Genomic DNA, 16,520 nt, shown 5'->3' with positions numbered 1-16,520 from the left:
AGTGTCGTTCGGTGTACAGTTATTGCACCGAGAGTCTGGTCAGGTCTTAGACATATAGGCAGTGGTTATACGCTATACATAGTACTTTGGATGCAGTTGTTATACGGTCCACACCGAGGGAGGCAGTTGTTATACGCTCCGTCAGTTAGAGGCAGTTGTTATACGCTCTAAGGCGTTCATTTTATACACCGTGCTTGTGATTAGAGGCAGTTGTTATACGCTCTAGTAGGTTGTTGGTTTGGTCACATATTGCGTGGTCAGAGTGGTTCTATGATGTGCATGATGTCATAATGTGGTTTGTGTTATGCGTTGTCACATGTTATCGGATTTGGAGTAAACATTTCGAATACTTATCTTTTTATGCCATTATTTTGGTAGTGAGTTGTTGTCAAGTTTTTCATGAGTATAGATGGTCTCGCATGTTTACTAGTTTTGCATTTCAATTGTTAATAATTGTTAGTTATATTCAATTGTTGTAAACATGACTGGGAGAGCATCTAGTTACTCCCGACTGATTGTCGACCCCCCTTTCAGGTTGTTCAGTTCGTTGCTGTTTGGTTGATGCTTGCTTGGGGAATGTGCGAAGCGAGCTTAATAATAAATTAGGACCTTACTTTATGTTTTAAGAACCTTGAATAATGTATTAGTTTGGTTTTGGATTAGTAGCGAACCGGGTTGGTCAGGTGTTTCCGCCACCTTGACCCCTTTTATCAGTATCGTACTCTGATATTCATTTTATATAAGTTTTTCCTTTGTTTTATAATCCGGGTTGTTACATTTGCTCGGATCTCGGTTCATCTGGACCAGTCAAAACCGCCACCTTGCAGTGTCTGGATTGGGTCCTTTCGTCAAGAGGTCAGGTTAGCCGATAAACAAGTCTTCTGTTTTAAATGTCAGAGTAGATGCAGTGGGTCGTGTATGGTCAATGTCACTGCTCCGTCTGCACAAAGTACTATGCATTGCCCTGTGGATACTTCTGAATCTGTTAAATACAATCAGTCACATGCTCCAACAGTTACTTTTCAGAATCTGAATTGGTCCATCATTCCCTTTAAGGAGAAATGCAAATTCCCCCTTTTTACTCCAAAAACCACACTCCCCCCTTTCCTAGCTTCCACCCCTCCTAACACTGACCCCATCCCCCTGACCACAAAAATTTCTCTACCCTGCCCTCTCTCTTCTGTCAATTTCAAGCTTCTTTTTGACCCCCTTCCCCGTAATCTTTACCAACCTCACTTTCCTCTGCCTACCTTTAATATAAAATCCCTCCTACCCCTTATTCAAAAAGCAAACAAAAAAGAAAACAACCCCCCTAACAATAAGACTAACCATGACGATAACCAACCACCTACTCCTTCGATGCATAATCCCCTCCTCTTACCGCCCACCCCAACTCCTCTTCCACCCCGACCACAACGACCAAACCTTTCCCACTCCCCTAACCGTACTCCTCCTCCACCCCGAGGCTCCTCTAAGGGCCTCCTCACAACCCCCGCCTCTCACCAATCCAGAGGTCCCCATCAACCAAACAACCTTCATTCTCGAACCTCGCCTCGTCTCTCTGCAAGCACACGCTTTAACTCTCAGAGCCATCCTCGCCAATCCTTACTCCCCTCCTCCCCACTGCCTCAACCTGAGCCTGCTAACCACCCGACTCCCGTCCCGCTTCATAGCACCTGCTCACCTCCCCGACCTAGCGGATCTGAAAGCCCTGCCACCTGTCCTCCGTTGCTTTCTTCTCTGGTACGTCCAATTCCCGAGCCACCCGTCTCTTGCTCCAGTGCTCCCACCATCGTTGGAATTCCTTGTGGACCCCACTCCCATATTGCCTCGATTGAGGACGGTCTTGTTGTTGACCTCTGTGGAGAGGCAATTAGTGGTGGTCAGTCACTCCAACACCATTCAGGCCTTCAGGACGTCGGTCCCACTAAAAAATCTGACAATCTGGCTTTGCTGGGCAGCTCTGGCCTGGGACCAACGAGAAGTGCTCCTCTCACTGCAAGGCTCGGAAGCCGTCGTACCCAACGCTTCTCTTACCAGAAACCCCGCCGCGGGGGAGGGCGAAACAAATCTAATCCTTCTGAATGATGCAACAGTTTCCTACCCCCTCCCTGCCAATATGAACATCCTGTTTTGGAATTGTCGTGGAATTGCCAAACCGTCCTTTACCACCCATCTCTCGTACCTCATCAATGCCCACAAACCGAACATTGTTATCCTTTCCGAAACCCGTACTAACTCTCCCAACTCTGTGACCATTGTGCGCAAGCTTCCCTTTGACTCGTGGGAAATTTTGGATCCCGTCGGCTTCACTGGCGGAATCATTATTCTCTGGAACGCTAGGGATGTCGCCATTTCTTTGGTGGATAAAGGTTCTCAGATGATCAATGTGGTGGCTCAGGTAACTCATGATAACTTTGTTTTTCTTTTATCTGCTGTGTATGCTAGTCCCAAGTTTAAACAACGTATTAATTTGTGGTCCGCCTTGACCGCCCTCTCCTAGAACCTCTCCCACCCTTGGATTTGCATTGGCGATTTCAATGAGGTTGACTCTTGCGAAAAGTTTGGGGGTAATAGTGTTAAGTGGAACCGAGTCAATTTGTATAAAACGACCATGGACTCTTGTAACCTTATTGACCTAGGTTTTTCCGGCCCTAATTTCACCTGGACTAATAAAAGGCGTCACAACCCCATCCTTGAGAGACTTGACCGTGTGTGGGTCAATCAGACTTGGCTTGACCATTACCCTAATTCTCACAGTGTCCACCTTACCCTTCTTTCCTCTGACCACTGTCCAATCCTCCTGCGTCCCACCCTTCCTAAACGTGCTCTGTCTAGAGCATTCAAATTCGAATCCTTTTGGGTGTCTAACCCTAGTTTCTCCCCACGGTTGAGGCCTCTTGGTCTTCTTCTTGTGGTGAGGTTCCCAATAAGCTCCTCTCTCTCAGTCTTACCCTTACGACCTGGGCTAATAATGTCTTTGGAAGCATCCAAAAGAATAAAAATGCCCTCAATGCCCGTATCCGTGGGGTCCAGCGCGACCTATGTCACGCTCCCAATTCTGATTACCTCAACCAACTTCATGACTCTCTCTCCCAGGACCTTAATCGGGTCCTTGACTCTGAAAACCTTTACTGGCAGGATAGGGCCCGTGTTAACTGGCTCATTGACGGTGATAGGAACACTGCCTTCTTCCAAAAGTCGGTCACCCTCCGGCGCAGTTTTAACCGTATCATTTCTTTAGTCGATGAGGTCGGCCACACCATCTCTGGAAACGACGATCTTGCTGTCCACATTACGGACTTCTTTAACACTCTCTACACCACGGATAAGACCTCCACCAACCGGGCTACTCACATCTCCCCCTCGCCCATCACCTCTCATACAATCCCTTCTGAAGATGAAATCCGCCTCGCCCTATTCAGCTTGGGTTCCAAAAAAGCCCCTGGGCCTGATGGTTTCCACGCTGGCTTTTACAAGAATTGCTGGCACATCGTTAAAATCGATCTCATCCCTTTCATCCAGCGCATCTTCCTGTTAAAATGCGTTCCTGAGTGTATCAATAAAACCGCCATCTCACTCATCCCAAAAATCCCCTCCCCCCAAACAATTAGGAACTTTCGGCCCATCAGCCTCTGCAATACCTCCTACAAAATCATCACAAAAATCATTGTCAACCGCCTCAAGCCTTTCATGCACAAAATCATCTCTCCCAACCAAGGTAGTTCAATCCCAGACCGAGGTACCGACACTAACTTCATCATTGCCTCTGAAATTCTCCACTCTATGCACACCTCTAAATGCAAACTTGGTTGGTTTGCCCTCAAACTCGACCTTGAAAAAGCTTTCGACCGTCTTGAATGGGACTTCATCCGTCTTTGTCTGTTCAATGCTAAGATTGATAATGACACTATCTCTCTTATCATGCACTGTATTTCTTCCTCCTCCACTCAGGTGGCTCTTAATGGAACTCTCCTTCCGAGCTTCCTTCCCTCTAGAGGCATTAGGCAAGGGGACCCACTCTCCCCTTATCTCTTCATCTTGTGCATGGAAGCACTCTCAACTCTCATACATCAATCCCGTGACGACTTTGACTGGTCTCCCTTCCCCCTGGGTAAAGGTGGAGCTTCCTTCTCCCACCTCCTCTTTGCTGATGATATTCTCCTCTTCGGACGGGCCTCGGAAAAAAATTTGTGTGCCGTCCAAGACACCCTCCATACCTTCTGCTCTTCCTCAGGACAAAAGATTAACTTCTCCAAAAGCAAACTTCTCTTTTCAAAGCACACCTCACCTGCCCACATTAATATGTTTGAAACTGCTCTTGGCATTAAAGCCACTTCTAATCTTAGCACCTACCTGGGATTCCCTCTCAAAGGGACCAAACCCAAGAAGGTTGACCTTCGACACATTGTCGATGCGATTCAATCCAAACTTTCTAGCTGGAAAGCCAACTTTTTATCCAAGGCTGGGAGGCTTTGCCTCATTAATTCCACTATTAGTGCCATTCCCTCTCACTCCATGCAATGCATTCGCCTCCCCTCTTCCATTCTTGGTGATATTGACAAGATTACTAAATCCTTCCTCTGGTCGGGATCCTCTTCCAAGAAGCTCCACCTCTCTAACTGGGACCTTGTGACCCTGCCCTTGTCCCATGGGGGCCTAGGTATCAAGGCCGCTCGCCCTCTTAATGACGCCTACTCTATTAAACTCAGCTGGAACCTCCTTCTCAACAAGAATTCTCTGGCCTCCACTGCTATCCATAGCAAGTACCCAACCCATTCTTCCTACTCCTTTCTTAAGGGCTCTCACATATGGAAAAATGTGGGCTTGGGCTTCCCCCTCCTCCGGGACCATACCATCTGGTCTATTGGTGATGGCGACTCTATTTGTCTCTGGACTGATTATTGGTCCTCCCTTGGCCCCCTCCGTAAAATTATCCATGGCCCCCTCTCCGCTACTTCTTCCAAAACTAAACTTAAGACTATCATCTCCAATGGCACCTGGGCTCTTGATAACCTGGACTTTGTCCTTCCTACCGACTTTTTAAACACTATCCTTGTCATCCCCCTCCCTTCCGCCTGCAAGCCCGACCTTCTTACCACTAGCCTCGCCCCCAAAGATAAATTCTCGATTGGCTCTGCTTACTCCTCCCTCATCAACTTGAGTAATCACCCACCCTCTCTCACTCCTACCCTTGACTGGATTTGGGACCTTCCTACCCTCCCAAAAATCAAGTTCTTTCTTTGGCTTGTGTGGTGGGATAAGTTACCGCATAATAAGACCCTCTTTAAAAGAACTATCCTCCCCTCCCCGACTTGCCTCCTGTGTCCCAGTCCTTCCCTTGAGGAATCCTCTATTCACATTCTTCGTGACTGTAGTACTGCTACCTCTGTTTGGGCTCTCCTTAATGTCGATCAATCTTTCTTCTCCCTCGACCTCCAACCCTGGATCCATGCTAATTGCACTTCTCGTAACCCGTCTTGGGTTACCCTCTTCTCTTTTGTTCTGTGGCGGCTTTGGGCCCAAAGGTGTGACTTTACCTTCAATGCCACCCCCCCCCCCAGACCGCCCCATTTGTTTCGAGATGCCACGAGCAATCTTGCCCAGTCTTGGACCTTTGCCTCGTCTCCTAGCCTTCCACCCTCCTCACCCGGGTCTACCTCTGCCTCTTACTACCCTTGTAGTTGGGCCCTTCCTCTGCTTTGTTGGTTCAAAATCAACGTTGATGCGGCTTTCTCCCCCCTTGATTCCTTAGCTTGTATTGGGTGTGTGGTTAGGAACGACATAGGATCCTGGGTCCGGGGTTGGTCTAGGCGGCTTCTTGCCCCTTCCCCCTTCGTTGGGGAGGTCTTAGCCATTAGGGAGGGTCTTAGGGCCGGCCTTGCGTCTATGGATCGTTTTATCATTGCCTCGGATTGCCTTAATGCGGTTACTTCTATTTTGAGTAAGGCTCAGCCTTGTGGTCAATTTGCTAATGTTATTCTTGAGTGTAGGGATCTCTTGGATAGCTCCCCCCGTTTGAAGATTGTCTTTGAGAAAAGATCTGCTAATGCTGTTGCGGATGCTCTTGCCAAAGCCGGTGTAGTTGATAGTAGTTCTAGTAATGGTTGTATTAATTGGGACGTTGCTCCACCTTTCGTTCTTCGACTTTGTACTAGTGACTTTGTAGTGGCTATCGAACCGCTCCCCCCCCCCCCCCCTTGATTTTCTTGTACTCTTGAACTCTTGGTTTAATTTATGCACTTCCTTTCTTCCAAAAAAAATACTCCGTAATAGTGTAAATATTCTCTTCATCTGATCATTTGTTTACCTTTGAGTTTGGCACAAAGAGAATGAAAAGAAAAAGTAGGGGTAATTATTATATGATAAGTGGAGCAAATTGAGTGTATGTAAAGGATCAAACTGCATATCAAAGACATTTTTAATATAGAAAGGTAAACAATTAGTTAAGACGGCCTAAAATGGAATAGACAAATAAATAACCGGGACGGAGGGATTATTGTGAACCCTTATTCCACGAGTATGAATCCTCTCCATTTCTCAAAAAGAAATGGAGGTCCATTACTTATCATGCAGTCCGGATTAAATCTGAGTTAGCTAGATTGAATGATTGTAGATTTATTTGGAAATAAAAAGGTAAATAAATGAGATTGAAATATGTAATATAGTAATGATTTGTGAGAGGAAATGGTAATCGATACAAGGAATGGAGAGGAATTCCAGTGTGATGACAACCCCTCATTCTATACCGTGTATGATTTCGATTCGGCGCATAGATATTCTAACTTTATTTTATTTCAAAATTTTGACTTTAAACATTTTTTACTTTAGTGCCTTAGATTTTTAATTGTTTCCCAACAAGACGAGTAAATTTCCTTCCAAAAAAAAAAAAAAACAAGACTAGTAAATCACAAATATATACGGAGTATTTATATTTATATACTTGAAAGTATTATTCGTATTTAAAAACTTACAAAAATGTATTCACATTCAATAACTTTTATGTTATCTTATACTTCCTCCGTTCCATAGAATAATTTACATTTGCTTTATATACATATATCAATGCATGTTTTCTTTTGCTTATATCTTTAGTTACATAAAAATTATAAAAGTTTGATATTCATAAATCACCCGGTCAAACAATTTAAACAAAATCTCACATGACTATCCTTTATGTTATACATTATAAGTTATATCGAAGATTATCCTTATATAGTGCCCAAAAAGCAAACGTAAACAATTCTATGGAATAGAGGAAGTATTGTTGTACTTTTGTTATCGAGTTCGACCAAAGTTCCAAAATCGCTTTAAATTTTAGGTCATTCAAATAATCTCTCATAAGTTACTATAAAAAGAAACCTTTTTATTATTACTACACTTTTTTGCATTCTGACATCATTCAATCCACTAAAGAATCCTATCCTAAGAATAAATTCAACTCAATCAAAAAAATATAGGGAACTTTTGGAACTTTTTCAAACGCATTTTTTTGGTGGATTTACGCCATAGATGTATAAATACAGTGCATAGTGAATTAGTGGACAAACAAAAATATATATAGATAATGAAGACTAAAAATTCTTTCAAATACAATGGGTATATTATGGAATGTTATTCATAAATCTAGACTAATGAGAAGTTTCATCCAAATTCTACGAATATTTTATCATACTTCTTCCAATTTATTCAATTATCCTTTAATCAAACGTAAAGAATCAAGTATATTGGAGGAAATAATATAATGTGTAGTAGTAATATTTTTATTAGTTGAGACATACGATAACATAGATTGCTCATTACTATCTGTGGTCTTTAGGGCGACGTGCATGGTCAAATGATGTATCTAATGACATTGTGGAGTAAGTTAACGGAGAAGGATTTGAATGATATGGTATAAAACCCTTTTACAAGTATTTCAAAAAAAAAAAATATACTTACGAGTTGTGACATTTTACAATCACCTTTTTTTTCTAACATTATTTTTAACTTTCGTCACAAACATGTACTTCACGTTACCCATCAGAATTTTTGACGAAGGGAAATGGGTGGGATATGCTAATGGAAATGCATAATGGTGATTGGTGAAGTACTAGTAGTGCAATTAAGGCTCTTTTTTTGATCAAACGAATCGATCTGAATCGAATCGAACTTATAGGATCTCGAATTGAATCAATCGAATCGAACTTATAGGATCTCGAATCGAACTTATAGGATCTCGAACTAATCGAACTTATAGGATCTCGAATCGAATCGAACTTATAGGATCTCGAATCGAACTTATAGGATCTCGAATCGAATCGAACTTATAGGATCTCGAATCGAATCGAACTTATAAGATCTGAACTTTTCTAAACTGAACTTATAGGAGCCGAACTTAACTTAATTATTATTATTATTATTATTATTATTACTTGCCAAGAGAGAACATTGATAAAAAAAAAAATTATAATCTAAAATACAAGGTAAAATAATAACATTTTTCCGCTTTATATGCATTAGTTTGTTCATACATTATACTACGATTACATTACGATAACAAATAAATCACATACTGTATCTTTTTTTCTAACCATTTATTTCCATATTATCATAATCCTCATCATTTTCATCTTCATTATCACTCTCAACAACGGATCCATTGCCTCGCCAAATGTTTTTAACTATGTTGTTTCGTACCTAATACATGGCCTTATTCCGCTTTTTATCAAACATGCCCAAATCTATTGTGACGCTGAAATTATTAATGAGAGGAGTGATTTTTTTTTAAAATAATAATGTATGTATCGAATAATTAATGTCAAATATTTTTGTATCGATCTTTAAAAATAATACTCCGTATATAGCTTTTCTCAACTAAATTTATAGGATCTCGAATTTTTCAATCAACTTATAGGATCGAATTGAATCGAACTTATAGGATCTCGAATCGAACTTATTGGATCTCGAATCGAATCGAACTTATAGGATCTCGAATCGAATCGAACTTATAGGATCGAATCGAACTTATAGGATCTCGAATCGAATCGAAATTAAGTGACTTTAAGTCCAAAAAAACAGGACCTCGGTGTGAATACAAAATGGATTAGACAATGGAAGCACAATCAAGGTATGCCCCTCATTGTTGAAACACAAAATCTCATTGAAGACGGGAGATATCCGTCACAAGCTTGTGACGGATACCGTTTCCTCTCACAAAATACCCATTGAGAGGTGAGTGGGAAGCACACGGGGGGGTGCGCCACCTTGTCCCCTCTCCCTTTTTGTGAGAGGTCACAAGCTTGTGACGGGATTAGCCCGTCACAAGCAAGACTACTGTTGTTGAAATTATCATGCCCAAAGAAGCATCTTCATCTCTAATGACGTCTATGACAATAACAATACTTACGTCACCATTTTTATATATGACGTTGTGATTCAAGTGGTGCTAATTTCTGAGGTGGTGAATTACCAATGCGCAAAATCTCATTTAAAACGGGAGTCTTAAATTTAAAACGGGTCAAGTAGCATATCATTTACATAGATAAGATGAAAATAAAAGGCTTTGATATTAACAAAAGAAATGTTTATTTACGTAAGTGTAGATTATTTAACCTGTTTTAACTTAAAATAAATATATCCGTCTTAAGAGAGACTTAGAGAGTACTAGTTATCGCCTTATCAAGATGCAAATTTTCATGTAGTTGAGTCGTTGAGTACAGATACGACCTCAAGTAGCTTTTTAAGGTTCATCTGTTTTTAATTAGAGAAGTGACAACTGGGTTGGGTTGTGGTGGGTCGGGCTTGGTGTTGGAGGCCTGTGATCTGCTCGTGTTTAGTGATGGTCGGGGTGGTAAGCGAAGAACAAGGAACAACCCGCTTGTCGAGCTTAATGGGTCGGGTTTGGTCAGGCCCATTGTTATTTTATATATTTTCTAATGAAATGATGGACCAATATTGAAGGGCCTAGTAAAAATTATTATAACTTTTTAAGATACTTTCAAGCTGTTCAAGTTAATATTAATTTTTAGTTATAATAATTAAAATGTTTGTTTATCTTGATAGAATCAAAGTTCAAGTTATTCTCTCTACTTTCATGACTTACCTAAATGTAAATGAATATGGGTGGAATTGTTTGGTAGTTTATAGATTCATCAAACTCTCCGGGTTTATCGTTGTAAAAAAAAAAAAAGAAAAAAAAAATCTCTAGGTTTGGTGTTGACGGCTAGTGATACATTCAGTTACAAGTTACAACGACTACTAGCACTAGCAACAACATTCAATACCTAGAAATCTAGGGTTGGGCCTGTTTATCACATGTAATCGGGCTCAAGTGGGCTAGGGGCCGGCTTGGGATACGGGTTGTTTAACACACAAGGAACCCGGGATACGCCGGTGGTGGGGACCGAGCTGGTTTGGGTTGTGATACGGGACATCGAGAATGGGTCGTGAAAACAGTTACCTTTATGACTTTGACTAATGACTGAATTCGACCAGGTAATACTACAGCCTCCGACCAGCCTTCAACTTTTTATTAATATGTCTATTTATTGTTATATTATTATTTTATTTATTTATAAATTCGGGTGAGTACATAGTTACAATTAATCCAACTTTTTTTAAAATATATATATTTCATAATTTTCATATGTAACACAATTTACAAGTGTAATAATCCCTCTATACTTCTTTTTTCTTCCCCTTTCCTTTTTTTAGAACAAACTTGAAGTTACCGTGAATATAATGACTTTCCAATTTCACTACGGATAATGAAACAGAAAAAGGGAAAACAGCCTAAAGAGAGTAACTAATTTCATTTATTCCAAGAGTCGTTTGGTTGCCATTTGCAAAATGCATAAATACAATTCCTGGGATTTGTATGATTAGTGGGTTGTTTGTTTACTCAAAATCCCATGAACTAAGAAAGTACTCATCTACTTTGTCACTTCCTCTCTCTATCTCTAAAATTTCCCCTAAAAAACTCTCTAACACAAAACTCTTCACTCTTCTTGTAACCTCCACCTTCTCCACCCACCCACCATTCCTTCTCTGCCGGCTCCGTCGCCGGAGATGGGGTCGCCCTGGCCTATCTCCGGCGATGTTCCCTCATTCAATCCTTAATTTTAATCTTTACCCCATTTTTAACTTATTCAATTAGATTTGAATTTTTTATGCCTTCTCCATGGTCATGGTGATTGATTTTCCCAACTCTCCGTCTTTCTCGTCATCGGTTTCCGTGTATGCATCATGATGGAGTTGTTCTTGGTCTTGGTGTTGCCGTTTTCGGCCTTTGTCCGTCTGAGGTTGGGTCCCTCTTTGATGTTCTCGTCCCTCCGTTCCCTTGTCCTGTCACCGTCGGTCTGGATTCCAACTCAGAGGTGATCCCCCCATTTTCCCCACCTCTGGTTTGGATTCCTCACTACTACAAATCCAGGCAACTACAACGCCCCTTTAACAACGCTTATTCACGAAAATCACCATAGACGTTGTAGAACGTATGACGCGAATTTTACTAAAATTAATTACAACGGGTATGGTTATATAACCGTTGTTATAAGTTTTAACAACGGGTCAAACATGCACAACCGTTGTTAATAATTTGGCGCAAAATTGGCGCAAAGTTAGTGAAAAGTAATCACAACGGTTATTTTTGAAACCCGTTGTTAAAACTTTTTAACAACGGTTTTGGTTTTACAACCGTTGTTAAAACGTTTTGACAACGGTTTTTGTTTAACAACCGTTGTCAATACTTTCCATACTATAAACCACACAAACACAGATCAGCTACAGCCACAAAACACAAACCTTAACACAAAAACAAACACAAACACAAACACAAACACAAACACAGACAAACACAAACACAAAACACACACTTTCTCATCGTCTCTTTCTCTCTTTCTCATCGTCGCTTTATCATCTCGCCGTCACTGTTGATTTCATTATCGTCTCTTACTTTCTCTAATTATCAGGTAAATCTCGCCGTCACTGTTGGTTTCATCGTCTTTCATCGTCATTATTATTTTCTTTTTCTAATTATTTCATTTGCATGTATGTGTTTTTATCGATCATTATGTTATTTCTCTAAGTATTATTCGCTTAATTAGCTAGTAAAACAAATTAAATAAAATAAAACAAAGAAGAAGCAAGATGATAGAGAGGAATGCATGATAAACTTAATTAATATATATATATATATATATATATATATATATATATATATATATATATATATATATATATATATATATATATATATATATATATATATATATATATATATATGTTCGTGTAATTCCGGAGCGGATGTTTGTTACCACTCGTAGCTAGTAGAATGATGTCCTTGCTTGAATCCTCCTTGCGGTCTCACTGAAACGATGAACAAACTGAGGGCTCGGCTTTGGCCGAGCGTACTCACTCCGACGCTCAAGTCAGTGAACTTAGAGAGAGGTGGTTATAACTTGGCTAAGAGTATTTTGTAGAGAGATAAGGAAGATATTACCAGATGAATAGTGGTTATTAGGTCAATTTTTGGATGCTTTCCTCAATGAAGGTTGAGGAGTATTTATAGGCATTCACCTTTTGTCACGTAGTGGCCAAGTGGCCAAATGGCTATCAGGTGAAAAGACCGTTATACCCTCGGCCGATGGACTGTGGCGGGCTCGCGAGGGTCTTGGATATGAGTACGCAGATTTGTGTCCGGTGACGACGTTAATCCGGCCGAGACCGGGATGACGGCCGATGGGCTTCACCGGCTGGACTGTCTAAGTCGCCGACTTTGCTTTGTGGATACCCTTGACCTTGCTCAATATGTTGACTTGGTCATCGGTGCAGAATATGCCCCATCAATTTGCCCCCAGCGTAGTCTATGCCGTGGTATGGGCTCCGATGTATGTTGAGCGTATATTCTGCGCAAGTATTTTTGCAAAATTTTTGGTATCGGCTTCTTCTGAAGCATCGGCGTGGTTCTTTGTTAGGCCGTACCATATATCCCCCCTCCACATGGATGCGTAAAGGGTATCCGATGTGGGAAATAATGTGACGGTGGCCGAGACCAGGGCCGAGAGTGCAAGGTTATTTTTGATTGCCCCCGTGCCGTGCTTCATGGCTTGGTCGATCATGTAGCCGGGAGGAGAGCAGTGCCTAGGAATTTGTTGAGGGAGATGAACAGGCGAAGAGATGTGAATGGGCGTGTTGAATACGCTTGGTAATCGTAGCATTGATTGACATTCAATCGTTGTAACGATTGACATTCCGCGGTTGCATGTCGACACGTGTCCGCTTCTGATTGGTTGACGCTTCATGGCCGTGTCCGATTGGTCCTTCTTCATGGGCTTTTCCTTATAAATAGGGTAGTTACTCCGTGATTTTGGCCATTACTTTCATTTCCTCAAATTTTCAAAATTTTCTCCCAAAATCTTCATCTCTCTAAACCTTCAAGGGCTTTCCTTTCTTCCAATCTTCGGTCTTCGATCCGGCGAGTGTATTTCTTCAAGGTAATCAAACAAATTTTCTTTTATTTCGTTAGTAATTTGCGAACATGTCCTCTGTTGATGTCGGGGCTAGTACTTACTGCGCCGGGGTTCCCAGTCGCGCTTTGACGAGGAGGAGATATTAGAAGCCGTCCCGTTGAGGTTTGGGGGCCCTAGGTCTCCCTCTCCCGCCGCTGGTCTGCCCCTCCTGGAGGAGTTGGAGGATGAGGATGATGTCGATGATGAGGGGGCTCCGTTGATGGTGGAAGGACGACTATCCGGATCATGGTGAGGCTCGCACGACGGCCTCGACCGTGTATTTACAAATAAATTCGCAAGCGATTCGGAGAGACTCTTTTCGGAGATCATTTCTCCTTCGGTGAGGGGTATAAGATTGTTATCCCCGAGGAGGGTCGGGCGGTCTGCTGTCCTCCCCTGGGTCATATTGGCGTGTATATTAGGCATCTGGAGTATGGGCTCCGGTTTCCTTTGAATGAGCACGTCATGGCCATTATCAAAGCTATGAACGTTGCCGTGGCCCAACTGCATCCGTTGGCCATGAGGACGATAGTCGGCTTTGTATGGATCTTTCTTTTTAGGGGAGGTCCCATCGCTTAACTTGTTTCGCCGCCTCCATAGTCTTCGGCCAAAAATCCGGCAAAGTGGGGTGGTACGAACAGACAGTGCGGGAGCCGGCTACGTCTCTCGTGAACAAACTCACTTCTTGCAAAGACGCAAGGGCGATGGGTGTACGTCCAGTGCGGATGACTACCCATTGCCTCGGTCTTTCCAGAGCCCCGTTCACTTACGGTGTGAGACCCGGGATGAGTATGAGAAACACATCACCCGGGGTAGCAAGGTTAAGATGGACGCTTCGTTTGTCCCCCTTACATGGATGGATGAAGCGGGCGTGCACTTGTTTGATGCTAAGGAGGGATGGCTGCCCCCAACTCGTTATTATCCAGGATGAGTCGCTATGCCGCGTCGGCCTCATACCGGCCCTCGGTTGGGGTGAGTGGGGTCGGTGTGAGGCCCACTTTTGCTTGTTATGTTTCTTTTTCAGAGCCTTGTTTTACTTCCTTTATGTAACTCTCGTTTGATTTCTTGCAGATCGGTTTGGGCGGGATCTGCATCGAGAAGAACTTGAAGAGGCTAGGGCTTGACAAGGACGGGAAGGTTGTCAATCTGCGTCCTACGGCCGATTCGAAGATCGCAGGCTATCCCCCAACGAAATCATGGAAAAGCAGACTAAGGGGTTGGATCGGTGTGACCCCATGCACGGGTTCTTGGGGCGTGCTTGAAAAGATCGAAGAAGGCGGCGTCCAAGTCGGCGGCGGTTTCAACGCCAACTCCCTCTTCGCCCCCGGTGGTCCAAAAGGATCATGTGGAGGTGATCAACATTACTGAGGAGGAGGTGACCGTTGCTAAGGTCCCTTCTCCGAAAAAGAGGAAAGACCCACCGTCTGCTTCCACCGATCTTGGGGAAGCACCGCTCTACCACCCTCCAAGAAAGAGGGTCCAAACTGGTACGGATCTTACTTGTGGTTCGGATTTAGCCGTTCGTTGGACGTTCCGATGACGAGACTTTACGATGTGTCAATGCACGGTGACATGGATGCCTGTGTAAATTTTTGTAGATCCATCATCGGCGTAGGCGTTCTCACCGAATCGGCAGCGGGGAAGCGACTGAAAAGACGATTGAGAAGGCGGGTGACAGGAACGTCACCGTTGACTCCGCACCCCAGAAGGCTACTCCTACCGAGCTTGTGGCGGAGGGTGAGAGAATATATAAGAGGTTGGGGAAATGGAGCCGTCTAGCCGCCTCCCTCATCATGGAGCAGGAAAAGGCCGCGGCCCAATCTGGGCCGCTGATTGCAAAGCTCAAGCTCGATCTCTCTGCTGCGAGAGGGGAAGCCGGGAAGGCTAAGCTGGATCTTCGTGTTGCCGAGAAGCGTGCGGAGGAGGCTGAGAAGCTGCTGAAGGCCGAGAGGGCCAAAGTTGAGGAGGCTGATGGCGCCACGGCCAAGATGATGGAGGAGCTGGAGAGGTATAAGGGTGCCTACGACGCCGTGGTTGCCAAGAGGGACGAGTGGGAGGGTCTGTTCCAGAAACAGGCGGAGGTGCTCAGGAACACACAGGCTATCCTTGCTCAAAAAGAGAAGGATGTTGACATGCTTCAAGATGATCTCCTCCCTAAAATGTGCGTTCAATTCCGGGACCAGGCCGAGGAGGCGGCTAAGGAGGCTATCAGAAGGCTCGATCCCGACGGCACTTTCCCGTGGGATAAATATGACCAGCTCCTGGATGAGATAGCTGAAGCTGCGGAAGCAGCGGCTGCTGAGAAGGCGGAGGCTGCGAAAGCAGCTCAGATAGCGTTGGCCAAGGCGGCCTATGGTGCAAAGGAGGCCGAGAAGGAGGCTGAGAGGCAAAAGGTGCCTGAAAATGTCGAGCCTTCTCTTGAGCCGGCCACCGTAGATGCTGCTGCCTCTGATGGAGGGAAGCAACAGGCATAGGGAGACGGGCGGTCGTCTCCAGACTCACCCGGCATCTCGGATAGCCTTAGCTGTTCGGGGGCCAACTATTGAGCCTTTCCTCCCTGCCATCTTTTGGCGCTTCAATTGATATGTTTGTAATCTTTTGCTTTTCTTTTCCCTGTTTGTAAAAAACTTCCTTGGTAGGTTGTGTTTAGGCTTACCCCTATGGGGACGGCCGTCGTCTGTATTCTTCTTTTAATTCTTTTAACAAAGTTCGTCCTATTGGCCTTTGGCTTGGCCGAGGCGTTGATCAATCACCTTTGTTTGCCTTTCTGCGTTATTAATTGAGTGCCTTCGTTTTTACCTTTGGTATGGCTGAGGCAGTTTGAATGCATATCTCAACTGCGTAACGTTTTTGATGTATTGACCGGTGCGTTCCCGTCGCTCTCGGCAAGTTGCCGAGGTAATCGGGGTTACGGCTCGATAGCAATTCTTCTAGCGTTCCGGTCATTGTGTCCCCGTCGCTCTCGGCCAATTGCCAAGGTAACGGGGTTATGGCTCGATAGCAATTCTTCTAGCGTATCGGTCATTGTGT

The 16,520-nt window shown here is 43.5% G+C and overlaps 1 protein-coding gene across 1 annotated transcript; it reads left to right on the top strand.

Annotated features, from left to right (window-relative positions):
* Positions 1 to 2,119: 2,119 nt before the first annotated feature.
* LOC141649815 (uncharacterized) lies at positions 2,120 to 15,964 on the top strand. The gene is made up of 5 exons (XM_074458490.1): positions 2,120 to 2,401; positions 3,100 to 6,165; positions 14,562 to 14,627; positions 15,089 to 15,448; positions 15,674 to 15,964. The coding sequence occupies exons 1-5, from the start codon at positions 2,120 to 2,122 to the stop codon at positions 15,962 to 15,964; spliced, it is 4,065 nt and encodes a 1,354-aa protein (XP_074314591.1).
* Positions 15,965 to 16,520: the final 556 nt, after the last annotated feature.

This window comes from Silene latifolia, chromosome 3, assembly GCF_048544455.1.
Source record: "Silene latifolia isolate original U9 population chromosome 3, ASM4854445v1, whole genome shotgun sequence".
Classification (NCBI taxonomy): domain Eukaryota; kingdom Viridiplantae; phylum Streptophyta; class Magnoliopsida; order Caryophyllales; family Caryophyllaceae; genus Silene; species Silene latifolia.
This window is presented reverse-complemented; position numbering and strand designations above follow the sequence as displayed.

Coding starts and splice junctions, on each gene's coding strand:
- LOC141649815 (XM_074458490.1), top strand. CDS start 2,120: ATGAACATCCTGTTTTGGAATTGTCGTGGAATTGCCAAACCGTCCTTT. Junction 2,402..3,099: donor TGATCAATGTGGTGGCTCAG/GTAACTCATGAT, acceptor TCTCTCTCCCAG/GACCTTAATCGGGTCCTTGA. Junction 14,628..15,088: donor GGCTTGACAAGGACGGGAAG/GTTGTCAATCTG, acceptor AAATTTTTGTAG/ATCCATCATCGGCGTAGGCG.